Below are 26,299 nucleotides of genomic sequence, written 5' to 3'. Positions count from 1 at the left end.
TATGACTGTAGCCTTAAATGCTACTGTACATCACATGCAGTTCTGCGGCGAATCCGCAGGGCAAAATCCGCTGCGGATCTGCAGCAGAATTCGCACCATGTGCACATAGCCTCAGTCACCTTCTGACTAACCTTCAGGGGGTGAATTATTTGTATAATTTTACATTTGAAATTAATAAAGTTTAGTTTTATCCTTTTGTCAGCAAACATGAGGAATGACAAGAGACAACCCATTTAAGAAGATTCAATTTTGGTTAAAACTATTCCAAGACTATGAACATAAAAAAGGCTTCTCCCCTATGTGACATCTCTGATGTTTATTAACAGTTGATTTCCAAGTAAAATATTTCCTACATTAAGAAAATGAAAAAGGTTTCTCCCCTGTGTGACTGCTCTGATGCTTAACAAAATATGATTTGTCACTAAAACATTTCCCACATTCTGGACAAGAAAAAGGCTTCTCCCCTGTGTGGGTTCTCTGGTGAGTAACAAAATTTGATTTGTGCGCAAAATATTTCCCACATTCTGAACATGAAAAAGGTTTCACTCCTGTGTGAGTTCTATGGTGATTAACCAAATCTAATTTCTTGTTAAAATATTTCCCACATTCTGAACAGGAAAAAGGCTTCTCCCCTGTGTGAGTTCTTTGATGGCGATTAAGACGCGCTTTCCATTTAAAACATTTCCCACATTCTGAACATGAATATGGCTTCTCTCCTGTGTGAGTTCTTTGATGGCGATTAAGACGCGCTTTCCATTTAAAACATTTCCCACATTCTGAACATGAATATGGCTTCTCTCCTGTGTGAGTTCTTTGGTGCTTAACAAGATTCCCTTTCAGGTTAAAACATATCCCACATTCTGAACATGAAAAAGGCTTCTCCCCTGCATGAGTTTTTTGGTGTTGAACAAGATTCCCTTTCTGGTTAAAACATTTTCCACATTCTGAACAGGAAAAAGGCTTCTCCCCTGTGTGCGTTCTCTGGTGAGTAACAAAATTTGATTTGTGCGCAAAATATTTCCCACATTCTGAACATGAAAAAGGTTTCACTCCTGTGTGAGTTCTATGGTGATTAACCAAATCTAATTTCTTGTTAAAACATTTCCCACATTCTGAACAGGAAAAAGGCTTCTCCCCTGTGTGGGTTTGTTGATGGCGATTAAGACGCGCTTTCCATTGAAAACATTTCCCGCATTCTGAACATGAAAAAGGCTTTTCCCCTGTGTGTGTTCTATGGTGAGAAACAAGCAGTGATTTATGTGCAAAGCATTTCCCACATTCTGAACATGAATATGGCTTCTCTCCTGTGTGAGTTCTTTGGTGTTGAACAAGATTCCCTTTCAGGTTAAAACATATCCCACATTCTGAACATGAAAAAGGCTTCTCCCCTGCATGAGTTTTTTGGTGTTGAACAAGATTCCCTTTCTGGTTAAAACATTTCCCACATTCTGAACAGGAAAAAGGCTTCTCCCCTGTGTGCGTTCTCTGGTGTGTAACACAATGTGATTTCCATGTAAAATATTTCCCACATTCTGAACATGAGAATGGCTTCTTTGCTTTCGGAGCAGTTTGTTTTTTATTGCCTCTTTTGTGACTTTGATTTCCCTTGGTAGACAGTAATGAATCAGAAGATGGGACCTGTTTCACAAGATCAGATGACAGATCTTTGCTGTGAATGGATGATGGTATATCTGGAGTAACAGCAATTACTTCAGTTGTATCTTGTAGGATCTTAAGATCATCAGATTTAAAAATTGAAGATGTCAGCTGTCCCTCTGATCTCCTGGTACAGTCATCTGCTACGATAAAAAACAATTTTTTTAATAAAATATCCTTGAGTTTTATATTTTTGAACATTTCTACTTAAACTGTCCATAAAAATGGCAAGCTATGTAAAAAACTTTAATTATTTACCAAGACAATGACTGTTCACAGTCTAATAGAAAACCTTGTTGGATGAGCCAGTAGTGTGTGGTGTTCAACTATTTGTTCATTCTGCCTCCCAAATATCAAATAAAAAGAAACCAATCAATATTATGTAGGCGAAAATAATACCAATTCTCATCTCACAAAAAACAAGTCCCCACTCAGGTCCATCTTCAGTCAATGGAAAAACAGATAAGGCAGATTACAGTTAATGCTATAGTTAGGGTTCGTGTTGGGGCTATAGTCAGGGTTACTGTTCGGCTAAAGTTAGGGTTAGGGTTTATTCTAAAGAATTTCACTTTTCTCAATTATCTCCCCAATAATTTCATCACGTCAGAGTTTTTTGCTTCCGTAAAAAAAAATAAAAACGAATAAAATGGCCCGTCAGTATTATAGTGCCGAGGAGGCTTATGCACTTTTATGTTCTGACAGTGAAGAAAGTGCAGTGTCAGGGGGGGGCGTGGCCTGAGGGAGATGTGAGTGGACGCGTGCTGAAGGAGCTCCCGCTCGATATAGGACAGTTTGATAGATTGCAGCCACTATTTAGCTGTCAAATTCACATTTCTTGGAGAGGGTGCTGACCCTGACCGCAGGCTCTGTAAATCAGGAGTGCACAAACAAATGGCAGAGAAGAAAGGAGGCAGAAGACCGGCTGGGGAGTCGGAGAAGAAAGCATAAGATGGCGCCGGTGGGGAGAACATAATGATGGCGGGCCCGGAGGATGGGGGAATCCCCAAGAAGTCAGATGCCGCATCTAAGCTGCGGAGGTTCGCCAGGCTGGAGGAAGACACGCAGAGTCCGGCACATGCAGGTGGAGGTCAGCCTGCGGAGGAGCCAGAGGAATCTGGTGTGGAGGAGGGTAAGGACAGTGACTGCGGGAGCCGGGAGGAAGAGCAAGGAACCATGAGGTGGGAGAGTGGAGGTGAGCTGGAGAAATGTAAGCGGCAAATGGGGGGGATGGTGATCCCAGAGGAGCCCACATTAAAAGACTTGTTCAGGCTGGCACTGCACTCTCACACTACTATTACTGATGTGGCAACACAGCTGGGGGTCCTGCAGGCCAGTATGTCTAAGTTACAACACTCTATACATGTCACTAAGGAGAGTATGGGGGAAGCTGAGAAACGTATTAGCACTGTGGAAGATACTATCGCAAAATCTGACAAGCAGCATCAGCGTATGGCCACTGCAATATCAGCTGTGCAGGCAAAGACTGATGACCTAGAGAACAGGTCAAGACGCAACAATGTGCGGATCATTGGGGTGCCGGAAAAAACTGAAGGCTCTGCGCCCACCGAGTTCTTTGAACAGTGGCTGTTTAACACTATTGGCCAGAATAACCTGTCCCGTTTATACGCTGTGGAAAAAGCTCACCGCGTTCCCGCATTTCCCCTCCCCCCTGGTCGTCCCCCAAGACAGGTGCTTGTCAAGGTTCTGCATTATCGGGACAGGGATGCTATTCTTCGCTTTTCCAAGAATCATCTGGACCTGAAAATCAACAGCGCCAGGATTTCCATTTACCCGGACTTCTCTATGGAGGTTCAAAAGCAAAGGACCAAATTCGTTGACATTAAGAAGAGGTTGAGAGCTCTGGGTGTGCCGTACGCAATGCTATATCCGGTTAAACTAAGAGTGGTAGATGAGGACACTGTCCATTTCTTCCCGGATGCAAAGGAGGCCCTCAACTGGCTGGACATCAATGAGACGCGTCTCCGCAAGGAGAATTCTAAGGACTCCGCTGGCTGACTGAGTTGACTTGTCCTTTAATCAGGACGGGACTTGTCCTTTAATCGGGACGGGATCCTACATATATCCGCTCTTTCTTCCTGTATACCTTTTTCTCAGGAGGAGGACCCTCCCTCTCATTTTGGGAAATAATCTTGCTGTGCTTTGGAGGGGGAGGGAGAAATTTTACTACCTCTTTCTATTTTTCTAGTTCACATGTTCTAGACATGTTTAAGGTATTTAACAGAAAGTTAATGTGAATGTTTTATGGTTAACTGTTGAGAATTGTTTGGCTGCAATCACTAGTCATATGCTACTCCCAGAGGTTGGGGAGTAAAGCAGGCTTGCTTCGGTGAAGTGGATACTCTGAATCGGATAAAGTACGCCCTCTCCTCCGTGACACCTGGAGGAGATGGAAAGCTTGAGTTGGGTGAAGTTTGGGTATGGTGGGGGTGGGGAGGGAGGGGGGAATGTTAAATTATTGTCTATGTCACACAGGTTTGAGTGGAGACAGCCTTACTAATTCACAATTGTGGAAATGGATGGCACGGTATTTGGGGCTGCAGGGTAATGGCGGATAAAATAAAGATAATAAGTTGGAACGTTAGGGGGTTGGCATCCGGAGTAAAAAGACAGGCAATGTTTACGTTCTTGCTCGATGCCAAACCTGCAGTCATATGCTTGCAAGAAACCCACTTAATAGAGAGTAGAACGCATCTTCTCAAAAAAGGGTGGCTGCAGGCAGGGTAACATGCAACATATTCCTCATACTCATGGGGGGTCAGTGTTCTTGTTCACACAGGTATGCCTTTTGAACAGTGTAAAGTGATTATAGATCCGCTGGGACGGTTCGTATGCTTGCTATGTAAATTGTCTGGTATACTGATGTTACTGATCTCGATATATATCCCTCCGCCGTATTGTGGGAAATTGCTGCACAAGGTCATGGAGGTAGTGGGTGATTTCCCGGGGATTCCCTTTCTGATAATTGGCGACTTCAACAATGTTCCAGATGCCCATTGGGACAGGGGTGGTCGGGAGGCGCGGAGACTGGGAGGTAAATGCACCCCCTTTGGGGCGGTTCTGAAGGAGACTGCACTAATAGACATATGGAGAATCCATCACCCCGGAACCTATAAGTACTCCTGCTTTTCATCTGCCTCTGCCTCGCTGTCCAGGATTGATCTGGCTCTGGGGAATGGTCCGATGTTAAGTCTAGAGGGTGAGGTAACTTATTTGGCTAGAACTCTGTCGGATCACTCGCCTATGTGTGTGGTGCTTCAGGGGCAGGGCTCCGAATTTTCCAGGAGACCCCTGTGGAGGCTACATCCGTTCTGGCTCCAGCTGATTGATCTGGACGGCCATGTGGGGGCTGACCTGACGGAGTTCTTTAAAATTAATATGGGCTCGGCCTCGGTATTAATGGTATGGGAAACCATGAAGGCCTTCTTTAGAGGGCTGTGCATTAAAGACATATCGCTAGTTAAGACCGAGTCGGGCAGGAGAGACCTGGAATTGATTAGGTCATTAGAGGGAGCAGAGGCGGCACTAATTGAGGAGCAAACCCCTGAGGCCCGGGACCGTTTGAGATCAGCGCAGAGAGAGGTTTGCAATATGACTATGAAAACTGCCGAGAGGAAAAGGCTGTTCTGCACAATGAAGTTTTTCGAGGAGGGAGAGAGAGCGGGTCACCTTCTGTCCAGGGTGGTGGCGGCCCAAAGGGAATCGGCGTATATTGCTAAATTAAAGGGGAAAGACGGATGTGAGCATACAGGCAGTAGGGCCATACTGGAGGTGATGATGGCATTTTACTCCAATCTGTACCAGTCACACGTGCAGCTGTCGGAGGAGGAAATTGATAACTTTTTAGTGGGGGTGCAGCTTCCACGGCTCTCACTAGTGGAGCAGAGGCTTCTTGAGGAGCCCTTTGATATGGAGGAACTTGAGGCAGCTCTGGCCTCTGTACCTAGTGACAGGGCCCCGAGGGGGGGACGGTTTCCCAGGGGAAGTCTACAAAAAATACAAGGAGGTGCTGCTTCCCAAGTTGGAGGTTTACTCTACGGGTTTGGCGGGGGGGCGAGCTGCCCCGTTCCATGCGAGAGGCGATAATTGTTGTCCTACCAAAGCAGGGAAAAGATTTGATGGACCCAGCTTCATATCGTCCGATCTCTTTGTTGACCACTGACATTAAGTTATTGGCCAAAATGCTGGCGAACCGACTTAACAAGGTCATCAAATCCCTAATTCACCAAGACCAGTCAGGGTTTATGCCCAATAAATCCACAGCTATAAATCTCCGGCGATTATACTTAAACATGCAGGCGAGGGCGGATAATATGGGACAGAGGGTAATAGTTTCCCTAGATGCCGCTAAGGCGTTCAACAGTGTGGAGTGGAGGTATTTGTGGGCGGTAATGAGAACCATGGGATTTGGTGATCAGTTTGTGAGTTGGGTGCGTTTGCTATATACATCCCCTAGTGCTAAAATACGGGTTAATGGTTTGCTGTCTGAGAGTTTCTCCCTATATAGGGGAACGAGGCAGGGGTGTCCCCTGTTCCCCCTGCTGTTTGCGATTGCGGTAGAGCCGTTAGCGGCAAAGAATCGGGGTACTACGGATATCCGGGAATTCCAATATGGCTGCCACGTAGAGAAAGTTGCTTTATATGCGGATGATGTGCTGCTGTTTCTGGCTGATCCGAGTGACTCCCTGAGTTCGGCTATGGCAGTTATTGGTAAATTGGGCTCTATTTCTGGACTGACTATCAACTGGGATAAATCCGTGTTGCTTCCCATGGACTTGGCTGCTCCCCTGGCGCTAGACCCTGGGACCCCTTTTAGGGTGGTTAGGTAGTTTAAATATTTGGGCATTGTGGTATCGGCTAAATTGGAGGAATATGAACGGCTTAATCTTACCTCTCTTATCAATAAGTTTCAACAAAAAATTGGAGCATGGAAGAAACTATTCCTGTCTGTGGCAGGTAGAGCAAATTTATTAAAAATGATCCTCATGCCCCAGCTCCTATATATACTTCATAATACGCCTGTTTGGTTGGCGCAAAGTAAATTCTACCGGATTGATTCTCTTTTCCAGGACTTGATCTGGAAGGGTAGTAGGGCACGCATTAAACTTGAACATCTACAGAGGTCAAAAGAGGAGGGGGGCCTGGCAATCCCAAACCCGTGGGTTTATTATGTGTCATCCCAATGTCAGCATATGGTGGGGTGGGGGGAGCCAACTCAATCTACATTGGCCAGGAAGGTCCTTGAGTTTATAGTGGGCAGAGGTCCACTGCTGGCCAGTCTAGAGGCTGGTAGGTTCTGGGTGAACCCTAAAAGGCTCCCGACGATCGCTGTGGTGGACAAGATTTGGCAAAGAGTTAGACAATGGAGGGGCATTACGGAGTTCACGCGCTTTTCGTCGGTTTGGTTTGATCCGAGACTGGGGGAGTTAATATGTTTGAGGGGATTTGCTCAATGGAGAAGGGTCGGGATATGGCTTGTGTCACAGCTGTTGGTTGACGGCATGCTTAAGACTTTTGAAGAGATCAGGAGGGAGTTCCCTGTTAGTCAATCTCTCTTCTTTCAATATCTGCAGCATGCAGTCGATCGACAGAGAAAAACATAAAGAATAGTGGTTCAATCAGATGTGATGGTGAATCTTATAGGGTCACTGAGGGGCACTAGGGGTTTCATCTCCCTCGTATATAGGGTTTTTTTGGATTCATTCCTAGTAAGGCACCCGGCTAAGTCCAGAGAAAAATGGGAGGAGGATGTGGGACCAATCTCGGATTCTCAGTGGGAGAGCGTATTACAATTCATCCCCAAGGTCTCTATGAGCGAAGCCAGGAGAGTCTCACAACTCTACCTAATACATAGGGTTTACAGGACCCCGGTCTGGATGAAGAGGGCAGGCCAGAGGGGAGATTCTTGCTGCCCGCGTTGCTCTGAGGATGGGGCAGATCTCCTACATATGATGTGGTCCTGCCCTGCCCTACAGAACTTTTGGGTACAAACACTTAATTTGACTCAGGAGGCAATGGGAGTGGATCTTATAAGGAACCCGCTGACGTGTGTACTGGGATGCATGGAGGATATTGCAGTTGATGAGTGGGGGAAGCTGACCATAGCCAGATTCCTATATGCTGCCAGAAAGCTCACTGCGGCCCACTAGTTAGATGACAAACCGCCAGTTAGACAGGAACTGATTAATAAGGTTAACTTCATTATTTTGATGAAACAGAACATATATGCGAAAAGAGGTCAACACATGCAGTTTGAGAATGTGTGGCGTGGCTGGATGGAGCGCCCAGGCCTGGCTTCAGAGGCTCTTATGAGAGAAAGAATGCGTCTACCTACGCGCCCTTGACCCTCTGTGTTGGTACTTTAAACAGGGATCTTAAGTGGCTGTCTCGAAAAAAGATTCAAAATGTGACATGGTGTGTGATAAGTGCAATGATTTAAAGGGATGGGGTTAGGGTGGATGGGAGGAAGGTAGGGGATTTAGGATGTAAGTACAGTTATATCGCCTGTCAGGTTGAACATGGTTTATATTATATGGTAAAGTTAAATGTATTGTCAAAGTTTCATGCTGACAACTTTTAAATAAAAATCATCTGATTTAAAAAAAAAGTGCAGTGTCAGATGGCAATGTGGATTTCGAGGGCTTTAGAAGCAGCGACAGTGATAGCTTATAAATGAGCAGTGATTCTTGTCCATCCTCACACACAAGGACCAGTACAACAAGAAGGACAAATAGCACTTCTGGAGAAATGTCTCCAACTCAGGGAACAATGCCCAGTACTAGCGCTGTCCCTAGTGCTCCTGAATTGGCGCACACCAATGTCCAAGGGGCTTTGCCTCTTGATGTAGCATTTCCCAGATGGGAGGCTTCAGATTTGGCTACTCCATTCATCTCTAATTTTAATGCCATTCCTGGTATAAATGTGGAGGTGGAAAATTTTGGACCAATTACTTTTTTAATTTGTTTATTGACAGATATTTATATCACTCCTCACCCAACTGCCTCCAAGACTTCTCCGAATATCCCCATCCTCTGGAATTCTTTGCCCCAACATGTCCGACTATCAACCACATTCAGATCCTTCAGATGGAACCTGAAAACTCACCTCTACAAGAAAGCTTACAGCCTGCAATGACCCTGCTACCTCCTCAACACTACCGGAGATATCGCCTCAACCAACCCCGGAACTGCTGCAACCCACCAACCTACTGTCTCCTTCCCCACCATCTTGTAGTATGTAAGCCTGAAAGGGCAGGGTCCTCTGCCCTCTGTATCACCCTGTCATTGTTAGTTTGTTTACTGTAAGTGATATCTGTAATTTGTATGTAACCCCTTCTCATGTACAGCAACATGGAATCAATGGTGCTATATAAATAAATAGTAATAATAATATGCGTCCCAATTCATCAGCCAGAATCCACGATCCTATTATGTTAGGTCAAATTTACAGTATGGAACCAACTAATGTCCTAGAATGGAAAACATTTTTAGGACTTACATTCGCTATGGGGCTTGTTAAAAAAATGAGCATTAGGTCCTATTGGTCCAACCGCCCTGTTCAAGCCACCCCTATTTCTGCCGTTCTTCCTAGCACCTGTAATGAGATGCTCATAAGATTTTGGCATTTTAACGACAATAGTCAATGCCTGCCCAGAGATGCCCCAGAACACGACAGACTATTCAAAATCAGACCCATCATCAAAGACTTGACAGAAAAGTTCTTAAAGCTTTACACCCCAACAGAAAACATTTCCATTGATGAGTCCCTTGTAAAATTCAAAGGAAGACTGCACCTCAAGCCATTTATTCCTTTTAAGAGGGCAAGATTAGGAATAACGCTCTATAAAATGTTTGAGAGTTCAACCGGATACACATCAGCTTTTCACATTTATGAGGGGGAAGACAGCCAACTAAACCCACCAGGATGCCCTACTTATCTGGGGACATCTGGAAAAATCGTTTGGGAGCTGATAACTCCATTTTTACAAAAAGGCTACAATCTGTATGTTGACAACTACTACACCAGCATACCCCTATTTAAAAGTGTGGTTGTACATAACATAGGGGCTTGTGGGACCATTCACAAAAACTGTCAGGGGTTTCCACAATCATTGGTCAGCAAAAAGTTCCGAAAGGGGCAGTCAGGGGCTTTACACAATAGAGAGCTGCTTGTCCTTAAGTATAAGGATCCCACCAAGGACAACATCTGCAAGGAGTTTGTATGTTCTCCCCGTGTTTGCGTGGGTTTCCTCCGGGCACTCCGGTTTCCTCCCACACTCCAAAGACATACTGACTAGGGAATATATAGATTGTGAGCCCCATCGGGGACAGTGATGAAAATGTGTGCAAACTGCAAAGCGCTGCGGAATATGTTAGCTCTATATAAAAATAAAGATTATTATTATAAGGATAAAAAACATATTTTATCCTGCGCTCGATCCACACAGATGCCACAAGGGCCACTGCAGAGCAACAGGGATCCACAACTCCAAAACCTGTGTCTGTCACTGACTACAAAAAATATATGGGGGTGTGGACCTTGCAGATCAGGTTCTACAGCCATACCAGGTATCAAGAAAATCATATATCTGGTATAAAAAGTTAGTCATTTATTGGTTTCAGGTGGCCACATATAATTCTTTTGTGTTATACAAAAAAGCTGGAAATGCAGATACTTTCCTTGATGTCGTGTATGTTCCACGAGAGAAATGAGGCATGATACCGCTATTATTACCCACAATGCCCATCATTGCCAGCCTTATGCCTCCATGACGGCTTTACAATCTTCCACACAGAACCACGTTTTTGAACTGTTTTGACATTCAAGCATTTGGTTTATTTAGTGACAGACACATTTGAGTAGAGCTGACTTAACAATTTCCGGGGGTAGGTGGGGGGAGGTCTCCAGAGACACAAGCAGGGCACAATATATTGGGCACTACAATGATACTTTTGCAATTTTTGCTCTAAAACTTCCACTACGTGTTTCTGGAAATCATTCATGTAGAGAAAATGGTCACTATATCCGTAGATGAATTCCCAGAGGGGTGTCATTTCCAAAAAAGGGTCACGTCAAGGGGGATTTTGTTACTCTGGCACTTATCGGCTCTCCAAAGTGTCATAACAGCAGAATCCCCCCTGAAGTGACCCCATTTTGGAAATGACACCCCTCTGGTTTAGTGGTAAAAATGTAATTATTTTCTCTTCACTGCCCAATGGTATAATTTTCTATGGAACAGCTGTGGTGTCAGTATGCTCACTGCACAACTAGAAGAATTCATTCAGGGAAGTATTTGGTAAAATGCAGACACTTTTGGGGGCTTATGCTTTTCTGGGACCTCAGGGGCTCTGACAATGATGTCACCCACAAACAATTCCAGCAAAATCTGCTCTCCAATATGGCGCTCCTTCCCTTCCGAGCTCTGCCATGCGCCCAAACAGTAGTATTCTCCCACATATGGGGTATCGGCGTGCTCAGGAGAAATTGCACAACACATTGTATGGAGCAATTTCTCCCGTTACCCTTATGAAAATGCAAAATATGGAGCTAAAAAAATTTGGGAAAAATGTTATTTATTTCCATGGCTCTACATTATAAACTTCTGTGAGGCACTTGGGGGTTCAAGGTGCTCAATACACATCTGGATAAGTTCCCTAGGGGGTCTAGTTTCCAAAATGGTGTCACCTGTTGGTGGTTTCCACTGTTTAGGCACATCAGTGACCTAAATAAAGTCAAATGGCGCGCCTTCCCTTGGGAGCCCTGTCGTGTGCCCGAACAGTAGATTTCCCCCACATATGGGGTATCGGCATGCTCAGGAGAAATTGCAAAACAAAATCTATAGTCCATTTTCTCCTGTTACCCTTGCAAAAGTAAAAAAAATAGGTGTAAAGGAAAATTTTTGTGAAAAAAGTAAATGTTTATTTTTCCTTCCATATTCCATTCATTCCTGTGAAGCACCTGAAGGGTTAATAAACTTCTTGAATGTGGTTTTGAGCATCTTGATGGGTGCAGTATTTAGAATGGAATCTCTTTTGGTTATTTTCTGTCGTACTGACCCCCCAAACTCACTTTAAATGTGAGGTGGTCCCTAAAAAAAACACCAAGGTTACTTACCGGTAGCCGGTTTTTCCAGAGCCCATGACGGCACACATGAGAGGGGATCCGCCCAGTCAGGACAGGAACCCTACTGAAGATAAAAGGGCGGTATCTCTCCCTCGCTTCAGTTGGTTTACAGAGCATGAGAGGCCCCCCGGGTTAGTACACATGGTAAAACTATCACCACATTATATCTAACTAAAAAAACACCCAAACTATAGTGCACACCAAAGGAGTGAAAAGGGGGGGAATATACAGGCGCCGTCATGGGCTCCGGAAAAAACGGCTACCGGTAAGTAACCTTGGTGTTTTCCCGTCTCCCATGACGGCACACATGAGAGACTTTTGTAGAATAAGACACCTTAGGGAGGGACCACCGCTTGCAGCACCCTTCTACCAAAGGTTAGGTCAGTAAAGGAAGATAGATCAAGTCGGTAGTGCTTAAAAAAGGTCGAAGGTGAGGACCAAGTAGCGGCTTTACAAATTTGTTCAATTGATACCTCAGCCTTCTCTGCCCAGGAGGTAGCCACGGCTCTGGTGGAGTGAGCCTTGATGCCTTCTGGAACCGGAGCGCCACTTGCGGAGTAGGATAACATAATGGCCTCCCTGATCCATCTGGCAATGGTACTCTTAGCTACCCCGTGCCCTTTTCTACTACCCTGAAAGGCTACAAAAAGGGACTGATCTTTCCTCCACTGACTAGTTACTGACATATATTGTAATATGGCTCTTCTTACATCTAATGTATGGAACTTTTGCTCCCCAGGGTTTCTAGGATTGTTACAGAACGATGGCAAGGAGATCTCCTGAGTCCTGTGAAACTTTTGGCCTACCTTGGGGAGATAGGCCGGGTCTGGTCTTAGAACCACTCGGTCCTCCAATATCTGTGTATATGGAGAACATATAGACAGAGCTTGAAGGTCGCTGACTCTTCGGGCTGATGTTAAGGCTACCAGTAAGACAGTTTTAAGTGTAAGTAGCTTTGGTGACAGCTCTAGTAGTGGTTCAAAGGGGTCTTTGGTTAAGGCCTCTAAGACTAGGTTGAGGTCCCAGGGTGGTATCTTTGGGATAATGACCGGCCTTGACCTGCCACAGGACTTTATGAATCGGGACACCCACCTATTGGCTGCTAAGTTGCAGTTATATAGGGCCCCCAAAGCTGAGACTTGAACTTTGAGTGTATTTGTGGCTAACCCCAGTTGTAGCCCCGACTGTAAGAACTCTAGGATAGGTCCCACTGGCGCTACATCCCCCAAGGGTTCCCCCAGGAAGTCTAGGAACTTTTTCCACGTTCTACCGTAGATTTGGGATGTTATAGGTTTCCTACTTTTCAACAGGGTGGAGACTAACCCTGGAGAGAATCCCTGGCGACTCAGTAGCGCCCTCTCAAATTCCAGGCTGCTAGATGGAAGCCCTTCACCTGAGAGTGGACCACTGGTCCCTGGGAAAGCAGGTCTGGAATCTCCGGTAGTATCCATGGATCTGTCAATGACATGAGCCTCAGAAGGGAGAACCAAGGCCTTCTCGGCCCAAATGGAGCTATAAGAATTATTCTCGCTCGATCCTCCCTGATTTTCCTGACCACTACTGGGATCATTGTTATCGGTGGAAATGCATAGGCCAGGATGAACTTCCAGGGTATTTGTAGGGCATCTACTGCGAAGGGGTTTTCCCTTGGGTTTAGTGAGCAAAACTTCCTGACCTTCCGGTTCTGTGCGGTAGCGAACAGGTCTATTTCTGGTTTGCCCCAGGCCTGAACTATTTGTTGGAAGACTTGGGGGTTTAGGGTCCATTCCCCTTGTTTTAGGTGCCTGCGACTCAGGAAGTCTGCCTGTATATTTTCTGCCCCCTTTATGTGCAGTGCTGTGATGGATAACAGATGTTGTTCTGCTAGCTGGAAGAGTAGATCTGATATTTTCATGAGGCCCCGAGATCTCGTTCCCCCCTGGTGATTGATGTAGGCTACTACTGCTTGATTGTCCGTCATGACCCGGGTGTGGCGGCCCCGAAGAAAGGGAAGGAAATGTTTCACGGCTTTTTCCACTGCCCATAGTTCTTTTACATTTGAACCGTGATCCCTTTCTAGCGAGGACCAGGTCCCCTGTATTGAGTGGGATCTCAGGTGTGCTCCCCATCCTGTGGCACTCGCGTCTGTTGTAATGATGTCCTCGACTGGTTTTTGCCACGGGACACCGGCTGTTAGATTCTTTTCTACAGTCCACCAGAACAGGGAATCTCTTACAGCCACTGAGAGACATAGTTTGCCTTCTAAATGCCCTTTTAATTGTTTCTGTGCTGACAAAACTTCCCACTGTAGTTGCCTTACGTGGTACTGCGCCCATGCATGATGTCAGTGAGCCTAAAAGGGACATTGCGTTCCTCAGTGTCATATTTGGTCTTTGTATTGCTGTGTGAGCTAGGCCTCTTATCTTGGTCACTTTGCTCTCTGGTAGGAGGCAGCGTTGTTGCTCGGAGTCCAATATCAACCCTAGGAAGGATTGCTCTTTTGCTGGGGTTATCCTTGATTTGGGGATGTTTACTATCCATCCTAGTCCTACTAGAATTCCTATCACTTCCTTCACTTGATGTGTGCAGTGGGAATCCGACCTCCCTATTACCAGAAAGTCGTCTAGGTATGGGACGATCACTATGTCCCTGGAACGCAGAAAAGACATTACTTCGGCCATCACTTTGGTGAATACTCTGGGGGCTGTAGACAGGCCAAACGGAAGGGCTGTGTATTGGTAGTGTTTCACCTGCCCCTGGACATGGAGCGCTACTCTCAAATATTTTTGATATTCCCGATGAATTGGGATATGATAGTAGGCATCTTTTAAGTCTATCACTGCCATGAGGCAATGCTGGAACAGAATCTTTGCGGCCGTGTTGATTGACTCCATTTTGAAGGACCAATTGTCTACCCACTGATTGAGTCTCCTCAGGTTGACAATGGTTCTCCAAGAGCCGTCTGGTTTTTGTATTAAGAAGAGGGGGGCGTAGAACCCCCTTCTTTGTTCTTGCACTGGGACTTCCTGTAGGACTTGTTTTTTCACTAGTCCCAAGACTTCCGTCTCCAGGGCCAGTTGTTACTCTTGGGCTTTCCTTCTGGGTGTTATTATGAAGGTATGCCTGGGCGGACGGATGAATTTTATTTTTAAGCCGTCCTTGATTATATTTAGGACCCATGTACTGGGGGAGATATTTGCCCAGGCGGAATGGAAGACAGAAAGCCTTCCCCCTACCTCCGGCCCAACGTCATTGGGGAGATTTTTTGGAGGAAGTGGAGGGCCCTTTAAACATATAGCCTGATGCTCTTCTTTCTTTAAAGTCCCAGCTTTTTCTATCTCCCGGGGGACGACCCCTGTTAAATCTCCTCCTCCGAAAGGCCTGCTTTTTGGGTTCTCCCGGAAATCGGGGAAAGCTCTTCTTCCTATCTCCCGCATGTTCCAAAATCTCTTCTAGTTTTTTCCCGACGAGGAATTGGCCATCGCATGGAATGGAACATAACCTATGCTTCGATGGTAAATCTCCGGGACACCCTTTAAGCCACAGGGCTCGTCTTGCCGCATTTGACAGACTTGCTGCTCTAGCTGTCAACCTTGCAGAGTCTGCAGAGGAATCCGCTAGGAAAGCCGCTGCTCCGTGCACCAGTGTCAAATTAGACAAAATTTCATCCTTAGGAACTCTATCCTTGATCTGGTCCTCTATTTGTTGCAGCCAGACCATAAGGGCACGAGCGGTACAGGTACCAGCTATCGCTGGCTTCAATCCACCTGCTGAAGCTTCCCAGATGTGTTTTAGGAAACCGTCTGCTTTTTTATCAAGCGGGTCTTTCAACACGCCGTAATCCTCTAATGGTAGGGATACCTTTTTTGAGGATCTGGCTATGGCCCCATCAATTTTAGGGACTTTCTCCCAGGTTTCTGAATCCTTCTGCTCAAAAGGGTACCTCCTCTTTGATGTGGAAGGTAAGCCCCCTGACCTCTCCGGTTTTTTCCATTCCCTGTCAATTAGTGCTTTTATTTTATCATTTACAGGGAAGGTACGTTTTTGTTTTTCCTCCAGTCCTCCAAACATTACATCCTCTAATGATTTGGGAGCTTTTTCCTCTTTAAGGCCCATTGTAGCCCTAATTGCTTTGACCAGCTTTTCCACGTCCTCCGCTGGAAAACATGGACGGCCGCCTATATCGCTGTCCGAGGAGGATTTTGAGGACTGGGTAGAGGAGGTGGAGGGGGACAAGGGTCTATCCCGCCCCTTCTGCCTTGGCGAGGCCTCTGAATCGGAGCTCCTTCTACGGTTTCTTTTCTCTTTCTTTTTAAGGGCTGCCTTTAGGGAGCCTTTCACCTCCTGTTGTATTAACTCTTTAAGGCTAGCCACCAAATCAGGGGTCTCCTCCTGTATAGTTTTGTTTATACAGTCAGCGCAGAGGTCTTTCTGCCACTGATCTGCCAGCGGGTTTTTACATAGGGCGCATTCTCTATTTTTGGTTTTGCTGCTGGCCTTCCTCGACCCCTATTGATCAATCAGAGAAAAAGGAACCCCGTTACTATAAGGGTGACATTCACGAAGATCACTCACCACCGCTGTCAATCAGGGGTACCGATCTCGGAGGCTTCTCAGATGCACTCGTGATGTTCCTCCTGGACGCCTCAGAGTCATGCCGGTCGCGTTTACGACTGCCGCTCCCACCACTCGAGCGACTGCTCCTGGTATGCTGGCGGCTCGGCCTGGCATCTGGCGAGAGCTCTTGTTGCTGCTGACGCTGTTGTCGCTGCTGCTTACGCTGCTGCTGCTGCTCGTCTTGCCCCACTTCCATCCTGAAGCCTTGGGCATGAGTGCGTCTTCTGTGGTCATCCCCCTTATGTAAGGGGGAGCCACTGCACTCTCCGCCTCCTCTGGTTACCCCACAGCCCCTCCCCCCCGTCATGCCGCCGGGATCTCCTTTCGCCAGCCGGCGTTGTTCTCTATGGGCGCCGCCATCTTGGATCGTCGGCGCCGCCTCCCAACGTCACGCGGGCACGCCCCTTCCCAGCGTGCCCTACGCGTGACGTCAGAGGGGGGCGACCCGGAAGCGGCTGCCTCCTGACGCTCCTGCGCCGCTTCTGGGCCTGGCAGAGGGGGAGAGGGCGGCGCGGCAGCCACAGCAGAGCCCCAGGACCCCAGCCGTGCTGCTTCTGCGCCCGCTCGGACGCTGAGCCCCCTGGGGACCCGCCGACGGCGCTTCCCCCTCCCGACGCGCAGCGCTCAGAAAAACCAGCCTGATCTTCGACGCCGGAACGGGAGAGGGGCAGGTACGTGTGACCGCTGTCTTCAGCACACGGGTCCCTGTCAGGACAGGAAACCCAACTGAAGCGAGGGAGAGGTACCGCCCTTTTATCTTCAGTAGGGTTCCTGTCCTGACTGGGCGGATCCCCTCTCATGTGTGCCGTCATGGGAGACGGGAAAAAAACGGTTTTGTAAATTTTGTTGTAAAAATGAGAAATTGCTGGTCAACTTTTAACCCTTATAATTTCCTAACTAAAAAAATTTTTTTCAAAATTGTGCTGATGTGAAGTAGACATGTGGGAAATGTTATTTATTAACTATATTGTGCAATACGACTCTTTGATAAGGGCATAAAAATTAACATTTTAAAAATTGCAAAATTTTAAATTTTTTTGCCAAATTTCCATTTTTTAACAAATAAATGAAATTCATATCAAATAAATGTTACCACTATCATAAAGTACAATATGTCACAAGAAAACAGAATCACCAGGATTCGTTGAAGCGTTTTAGAGTTATGACCTCATAAAGAGACAGTGGTCAGAGTTAAAAAAAAATTGGCCCGATCACGAAGGCAAAATCTGACTTCTGGCGTAAAAGGGTTAATATTTTGTTGAACAACCTTTTGAGGCAATCACTGAAATCAAACGATTTCGGTAACTGTCAATGAGACTTCTGCACCTCATTTTGGCCCACTTCTCAAGAGCAAACTACTCCAGTTGTCTCGTGTTTGAAGGTTGCCTTTTCCAGACGACATGTTTCAGCTCTTTCCAAAGAAACACAAAAGGATTTAGGTCAGGGCTCATAGAAGGCCACTTCAGAATAGTCCAATGTCTTCCTCTTAGACATTCTTGGGTGTTTTTAGCTGTGTATTTGGGTCATTATCTTGTTGTAAGACCCATGACCTGCAACTGAGACCAAGCTTTCTGACACTGGGCAGCACATTTCTCTCTAGAATCCCTTGATAGTCTTGAGATTTCATTGTACCCTGCACAGATTCTAGACACCCTGTGCCAGATGCAGCAAAGCAGCCCCAGAACATAACAGAGCCTCCTCCATGTTTCACAGTAGGGACAGTGTCCTTTTCTTGATAAGCTTCGTTTTTCCATCTGTGAACATAGAGCTGATGTGCCTTGCCAAAAAGTTCCCTTTTTGTCTCATCTGTCCACAGGACATTCTCCCAGAAGCTTTGTGGCTTGTCAACATGTTGTTTGGCAAATTAAAGTCTGACTTTTTTATAATTTTTTTTCAACAATGGTGTCCTCCTTGGTCGCCTCCCATGAAGTCCACTTTGGCTCATACGACGAATGGTGCGATCTGACACTGATGTTCCTTGAGCTTGAAGTTCACCTTTAATCTGTTTAGAAGTTTTTCTGGGCTCTCTTGTTACCATTCGTATTATCCGTCTGTTTGATTTGCCATAAATTCTCCACAAGTCCCATGGATCTTACATTTCTGAATAATATGTGCAACTGTAGTCACAGGAACATCAAGCTGCTTGGAGATGGTCTTATAACCTTTACCTATAATTTTCTTTCTAATCTCCTGAGACAACTCTTTCCTTCGCTTTCTCTGGTCCATGTTCAGTGTGATATACACCAAGTCACCAAACAGCACAGTGAGTATCTGTAGCCTCTATACAGGCCACTAATTGATTCAAAGACTGTAGACACCTGTGATGATAATTAGTGGACACACCACGATTTAACATGTCCCTTTCGTCACATTTTCAAGGGTACCATCATTTCTGTACAGGCCTATTTCATGTGTTTTATTTTTTAAAACCTTCTGTGGAAGCATAGCGGAAAAGCAATGTCTGACCTTCATTTGTTCATTTTCATATATTTTTTTTTAATTATTATTGCCTCTGTCAGATTCAAGTTATTTCTGTGACCATTGTGGGTTTTCTGTCATTAAACGAGGGGTACCAACAATTTTGACCACGTGTGTATAGATTATAACCCTCTGTGAATTAATTTATAAAATGGAATCACTTTATGGGGATTTCGACTGTTCTGGTTTTCTGTCATTTAGTTATATTAGGGCTTCTGCATATGGTGTGTCCAATCTCATCTGGGATCTGTTCCTGCTGTCCAGCTGGAGTAATCTGCTCCCTACTTCAGCCAATTGGAAAGTACCACACCCTACTAAAGCGCAAAGCACATGGCCGGAATCTGCCAGATACAGCGCTGTTCTCCTCTGGTTCAGTCCTCTGTGCTCAGCTTGTGGCTTGTCTATTTTTTTCCTGCTGTGACCGTGGCCCGTTTACTGACTACTCTTGTGTCTTCTGATTCTGTATTCTGGTTCTGACCCAGCTACCTGACTATTCTTCTCGCCATCTAACACCACAGAATAGCAGGTAACACCATGGTCCAAGCCTAGGGGTCCCTGTGTAAGTCCAGATCCATGTGAGGGTGTTATAGGGCGATGAGCAAGGCAATCCTTGGGATATGGAAAGTAGAGAAGACAGAGCCAAGCATGATCATGGCGGACATCATTTGAGCTGCCAGGTGACCATGAACAGTGCTCCCAATACATTGTGTCTGCAAACTATTCCAGCTAGATCTGCATTCAAATAGCTAAATGGCGCTCCTTCCCTTCTGAACACTGCCATGTGCCCAGACAGTAGTGTACAACCGTATGTAGGGTATAGTGCGAAGCTGGAAAATAATTTGTAAGATCCATTTTTTTTCTATTATCCTTTGAGAAGAATTCCAAACTTACCACCACATAAAGTGACACACGTCAGATATTAATAATGGGGCCTGATTAGGAACTACTGAACTAGCCAGTTTCCTACTCCACACTGAAGAGGGGCAATACCCCGAAACAGCTGTCTGTGGATGGATACCATGTTTTGGCATAGTTGGTTTCCTTCATTGGAGACTGCCCTTACCGTGGTTGTTCCTTCCCGGGGAAAGACCTATCTAGTCATTGCTTGCGCTGAGAAACATGTGATGGTGTTTCCGCGGCTTGTGTTTTGTATATTTTTGCATATTTCCCATAAGGGATGGGGGCAGTGCTCTAGAATCACTGCATTGAGAAATGCGATGGTGTCTCCGCAGTGTTGGATGTTGATCTCCATGAGTTCATTCATCCTCATTTTTCACAGATATTAATAATGGGGCCTGATTAGGAAGACAAAACTGGCTGCAGGAAGAGGTTAAATCAGAGTATTTTGGGCACTACTGTAATCAAACACTGTGACTATAGACAATAACATCTACTGAAATGATCAAACTCCACAGTCTCCATCAGTAATAAATGAGCAGCTAGTGGTGAAACCTCTCTGGGGTGATTAGAGGATGGGGTCGGTGATGTCACAATCTAAACTATCGTAAGGGCCAATATTTTTTTTTCTGTCAGATGAGTTTCATGGAGAAATATTACACATTTATAGAAAACTGTGTATAATAGTGCAGAGCCGAGACGTTTTAACCCCTTTACCCCCCGAGGGTGGTTTGCACGTTAACTTCCGGGCCAATTTGTACAATTCTGACCACTGTCCCTTTATGAGGTAATAACTCTGAAACGCTTCCATGGATCCCGGTGATTCTGACACTGTTTTCTCGTGACATATTGTTCTTCATGTTAGTGGTAAAATTTCATTCATATAACTTGCGTTTATTTGTGAAAAAAACGGAAATTTGGCGAAAATTTCACAATTTTCCAACTTTGAATTTTTATGCCCTTAAATCACAGAGATACGGCACACAAAAAACTTAATAAGTAACATTTCACACATGTTTACTTTACATCAGCACAATTTTGGAACATTTTTTTTTGTTAGGAAGTTATAAGGGTTAAAATTTGACCAGTGATTTCTCATTTTTACAACACCTTTTTTTTTTTTAAGGACCACATCACATTTGAAGTCACTTTGAGGGGTCTATATGACAGAAAATACCCAAAAGTGACACCATTCTAAAAACTGCACCCCTCAAGGTGCTCAAAACCACATTCAAGAAGTTTATTAACCCTTCAGGTGCTACACAGGAATTTTTTGAATGTTTAAAAAAATGAACATTTAACTTTTTTTCACAAAAAAAATACTTCAGGTCCAATTTTTTTTATATTACCAAGAGTAACAGGAGAAATTGGACTGCAAAAGTTATTGTGCAGTTTGTCCTGAGTATGCTGATACCCCATATGTGGGGGGGGGACCACTGTTTCGGCGCATGGCAGAGCTCAGAATGGAAGGAGCGCCGTTTGACTTTTTCACTGCAAAAATTGGCTGGAATTGAGATCAGACGCCATATCACGTTTGGAGAGTCCCTGATGTGCCTAAACAGTGGAACCCCCCCATAAATTACCCCATTTTGGAAACTAGACCCCCAAAGGAACTTATCTAGATGTGTGGTGAGAACTCTGAACCCCCCCAAGGGCTTCACAGAAGTTTATAACGTACTGTACAGCCGTAAAATTAAAAAAACATTTTTTCCACAAAAATGATCTTTTTGCCCCCAATTTTTATTTTCCCAAGGGTAACAGGACCTGAAAAGTTATTGTGAAATTTGTCCTGCGTACGCTGATACCCCATATGTGGGGGTAAACCACTGTTTGGGCGCATGGCTGAGCTCAGAAGGAAAGGAGCGCCGTTTGACTTTTTCAACGCAAAATTGTCTGGAATGGAGTCGGACGCCATGTTGCATTTGGAGAGCACCTGATGTGCCTAAACAGTGGAAAATCCCCAATTCTAACACCAACCCTAACCCCAACACACCCCTAACCCTAGCCATAACCCTAACCCTAATACTAACCCTAGCCCTAACCCTATCCCAAACCCTAATGGGAAAATGGAAATAAATACATTTTTTTTAATTTTATTTTTCCCTAACTAAGGGGGTGATAAAGGGGGTTTGATTTACTATTTATGGCGGGTTTTTATGTTTGTATGAGAGTTATAATTTTTCCATATTTGGACCCACTGAGTCATGTGAGGTCTTATTTTTTGCGGGACGAGTTGACGTTTTTATTGGTACCATTTTCGGGCATGTGACATTTTTTGATCACTTTTTAAACCAATTTTTGGGACGCAGAATGAACGAAAACCATCATTTCATGAATTTCTTTTGGGGGGGGCGTTGTTCCGCATGTGGTAAAATTGATAAAGCGGTTTTATTCTTCGGGTCAGTACGATTACAGCGATACCTCATTTATATCATTTTTTATGTTTTGGTGCTCTTATACATTAAAAACAATTTTACATAAAAAATAATTTTTGCATCGCTTTATTCTGCGAGCTATAGATTTTTTACTTTTTCGCTGATGACGCTGTATTGTTTATTTATATCCGTCTTTTTGATCACGCTTTATTGCACTTTTTGTTCGGTGATATGATGATAAAGCATTGTTTGCCTTGTTTTTGGTTTTGAAGGGGTTCACTAAAGGGGTTATTGAAGGGATTCAGTAAAAGGGTTAACTAGTGGGATAGTTTTATAAGACGGGTCGTTACGGACGCGGCGATCCTAAATATGGGTAGTTTTTTTTTTATTTACAAAAAAAAAAGAAGTAGGGAATTTTTTTGTTTATTTAGGAATTTTTTATAAATTATTTTTATACTTTTTTTTTTTACACTTTACTATAGTTTCCCGGGGGGGAACACTATAATAAAGTGTCAGATCGCTGATGTGACACTTTTCAGTGTACTGCAGCAGGATTTCTCAGCACCTGCTCTGAGCAGGCACTGAGGAGCCGCCACCCTGCAAGACCCTGAAGGCCCCCGCAGCGCTGCTCTCAGGGTCTTAGGGAAGTACGCAGGGAGCCCCCTCCCTGCGCGATTCTTCCATATGCCCCCCGGTACACTGCGATCATGTTTGATCACAGTGTGCCAGGGGTTAATGTGCCGGGTGTCTGCTGTGATAATCAACTGTCACCCGGCCGCAATCAGCGGCGACCGCCCCGCCCTGGGAGCGCCACTGATCGCTATGACGTACTATGCTGCCCTTGGGAATTAAGTCCCAGGGCACATGGACAAGATATGTCATACGTCATATGGAAGAAAGGGGTTAAAGGGAACCTGTCAGCAGGATTGTGCACAGTAACCTACAGACACTGTCAGGTCGGCGCCGTTATACTGATTACAATGATACCTGGTGATGAAATCCGTCCTGTGGTTGTTATTTAATCTGTATTTGTAGTTTTCAGTTAATGAGATTCTCGTGCTCTGGGGTGGGGCTTTGGGCGGGGCTGTGGGTGGGACTTTATGTGCGGTGCCTGCGCAGTAGTATCTATAAATAAGTAAGAGATAGAGGCTACTGGACACGGGCCCCCGGTAACATTTTGCTGGATGTAATTTTTTTTCTAAGCCTCACAATAGCCACAATATTATAGGCATTATCAACAATAACATCAATGCTATTATATGCATTATGTAATAATGGGGGGCAGGTCAGTGAGGGATCAGCGACCTGTCATAAGTCAATACAGATGAATATGTAATCAGCGCAACACAAAGGCCCGCCCACAGCCCCGCCCACAGCCGCACCCCAGAGCACGAGAATCTCTAACTGAAAACTACAAATACAGATTAAACAACAGTAAACCAGAGTCGCCCTCATTTATGGTGGACCATTGGAGCTACTATGGATCCTGAGCAGAAGATTAGAGAAAATAATATTGCTCCCCATTTCAGGAGAGATTGTGCAGTAATCTGAATTTAAAAACAATGTAATGTATGACGTGGAGTGAATCCATGACACCAGGGCTGGAGCCAACACATCTCCTGCAGGCGGGAATAACTGTATATTCCAGCCATCAGCCACGCACAGCTTAGAGATCTATCAGGGCACAGGTGGAATGTTTGTCCTGGAGATTATCACAATCCTCCTGGAAGTTAGTTGGTTTTAATACAAATTGAAAAGTCAGGATAAAGGGAAACTCTGCTGTTATTGGACAGAAATTCACACTTGGCCTCACTGCACATTTACTGTTGTCGCTCATAAAAGGGAAGTTTGGCCAGAAAGACTGGACCTAGTCTTGTAGGGACCATGAGACATTCACCAGCACAGAAGGGAGAGAAGATTCATCCGATAAGATCTCAGGGATCTAGGAAGCCAACAGCATCATTACCCTCCGCTTTCTCTTACAGGCCCAGCATAAGATTTTTCTCCAAGTGATTTTCTATCTTGTCAGCACATTCTACGTACGCTGTCATTTGGCTTTATAGTTACAGATCTGGGCAGGTAACGGTCAGCGTCTTCTAATGTGAAGGAGAGAATGGCTAATTACTATCTCTTTGTCTTGAGAATAAACTTCAGTTGTGTGCAAGCCTTTACTGAGAAAAGAGTAGACATGTAAGGCCGGGATCACACTACTGTGTGTGATGCGAGAAACTCGCACGAGTCTCTCGCATCAACAGCCATGTATTTCTATGCAGCTGCAGCTCCGGTCCTGAGTACTGGCAGCAGAGCTGGATGTTGATTACGAGAGATTCGTGCGAGTTTCTTGCATCACACACGGTAGTGTGATTCCAGCCTAACTCTGTGTTCGGTGTGACTCTTTAAGCGCGCACTCAGCCTATATTGGGTCAGGTACAATCATATAGATCTCGCTTTAAAGGATCACCCTCACACTAATCCCAGGGGGTAGGTGGATCCTCCAGGTTGTAAGGTCTATAGAAAAGGACTTTCAATGCCCAAAGTCACTTGCACAGTTTTGGTGGAGGAGAATGTTGTGGTCTAGAGGCAAAATGGTGACCATGGTAATACGGCCGGACTACACCACCGATAAAGCAGCCACAGCCGGTGACAGAGGAATCTGTGACTTCTCTGCATTCAGTGGTTACTACTCACCTGGGTAGTCATATGTGGGAATCTCCTCTTTACACCACTCATCACCCATCACATATGTCTCTGTAGTGTTAATATGGGTCAGATCTTCACCCTGAAACAAATATTATAAAGGTCAAAGACAGATGGAGAAGTCCCATCTATGATCAGCTCTAATCCTGCCATCTCCACCGTTCTCATTACACAAGTATAAAACATATAATACTTGTGGATAAAACAAGACTGAGCACAAGACCTTCACAGCCGTCTACACATCATAGGGGAGATCTCCTGACACCTTCTCTCCATCTACCTGATGATCCTGAGGAGCACTGGGATCTTCTTGGTTACAGTCCTGTGGAAGAAGAGGACGGGGACATCTCTCTGGTGTTGTCCTCTTACTGGATAGATCTGGAGGAAACACATACAGGGACTGAATTCATTCTCTACGTACAGATAATTATAGGCCGTGTGTATTTAGTCCTGTCTATTACCTGGTGATGTGAGGGGCTGGGGAACCTCCATTATGACGTTCTTGTACAGATCTCTGTGTCCTTCTAAATACTCCCACTCCTCCATGGAGAAATAGACAGCAACATCCTGACACCTTATAGGAACCTGACACATACAATGATACCGTCATCCCCCCGATCCCTTCATAGTGTTACTATATAATGTCCCAGCATTCCCAGCAGTGTCACCTCTCTAGTCAGCAGCTCAATCATCTTGTAGATGAGTTCTAGGATCTTCTGGTCATTGATGTCCTCATGGATCAGGGAGTGAGGTGGAGGCCCCGTGATTGGGCTCAGGGGTCTTCCCCATCCCTCAGACACAGGGTCCTGACAGCGATCACTAGAGGTCTTCTTCACCACTGTGTAATCCTGGTTATGGAGAGACACATTAACATATCTCACTACAGACATTCCCAGAGTCCTCACCTCTCCAGTTCTGTCCATCTGTTATTCCCATAGATAAGAATGATGTAATGTGACGTCATCAGAATCTCTCACCTCTCCAGTGAGACGGAAGAGGATCTCTAGGGTGAGGTGTAACATCCTCTCCGCCATCTTGTCTCTGTCCATATCCATCTTTGATGGGAAAATCAGGAAAATTCTCTTCTGTAGAAGATCTTCACTGAGAGGATCCGATATTGTAGAGACCTGAATGAGAAGATGATCCGATGTAACATCATAAGAATCCTGTGTAATAATACAATTACTGGAGATAATAAGGGAAACATATGAGGAGATTTATTATTTTACAGGGTTTAGTTTTCTTCCCTGACATCTACTAATAAAACCTATATATTTAGGCCACAGACAACAAACAGTTTCCTCCTCGGAGTCGGCAGCTGAACACGTTCCTCATAGACTCATCTTCCATAACGCTAATTCTCGTCTCATTACCGACACTGGAATCGGCATTAGCAATACTGCAGGAGATATTCATTACACGCGACATGAGAAATAACTCCTTCATGATGAGGACGACAT

The 26,299-nt window shown here is 45.1% G+C and overlaps 1 protein-coding gene across 1 annotated transcript; it reads right to left on the bottom strand.

Annotated features, from left to right (window-relative positions):
• Positions 1-301: 301 nt before the first annotated feature.
• LOC141060269 (uncharacterized) lies at positions 302-25,729 on the bottom strand. Its single transcript, XM_073556491.1, has 5 exons — positions 25,508-25,729; positions 25,301-25,424; positions 25,120-25,217; positions 24,831-24,921; positions 302-1,799 (listed from the first exon to the last, which is right to left on the bottom strand). The coding sequence occupies exons 1-5, from the start codon at positions 25,727-25,729 to the stop codon at positions 355-357; spliced, it is 1,980 nt and encodes a 659-aa protein (XP_073412592.1). The 3' UTR covers positions 302-354.
• Positions 25,730-26,299: the final 570 nt, after the last annotated feature.

The sequence above is a fragment of the Dendrobates tinctorius genome, unplaced genomic scaffold (assembly GCF_039654945.1).
Source record: "Dendrobates tinctorius isolate UK_male_01 unplaced genomic scaffold, ASM3965494v1 ptg000233l, whole genome shotgun sequence".
NCBI classification, from domain to species: domain Eukaryota; kingdom Metazoa; phylum Chordata; class Amphibia; order Anura; family Dendrobatidae; genus Dendrobates; species Dendrobates tinctorius.
This window is presented reverse-complemented; position numbering and strand designations above follow the sequence as displayed.

Coding starts and splice junctions, on each gene's coding strand:
- LOC141060269 (XM_073556491.1), bottom strand. CDS start 25,729: ATGTCTGTAGTGAGATATGTTAATGTGTCTCTCCATAACCAGGATTAC. Junction 25,218..25,300: donor CCAGCCCCTCACATCACCAG/GTAATAGACAGG, acceptor TGTTTCCTCCAG/ATCTATCCAGTAAGAGGACA. Junction 1,800..24,830: donor TCCCACATATGACTACCCAG/GTGAGTAGTAAC, acceptor TTTTTATCGTAG/CAGATGACTGTACCAGGAGA.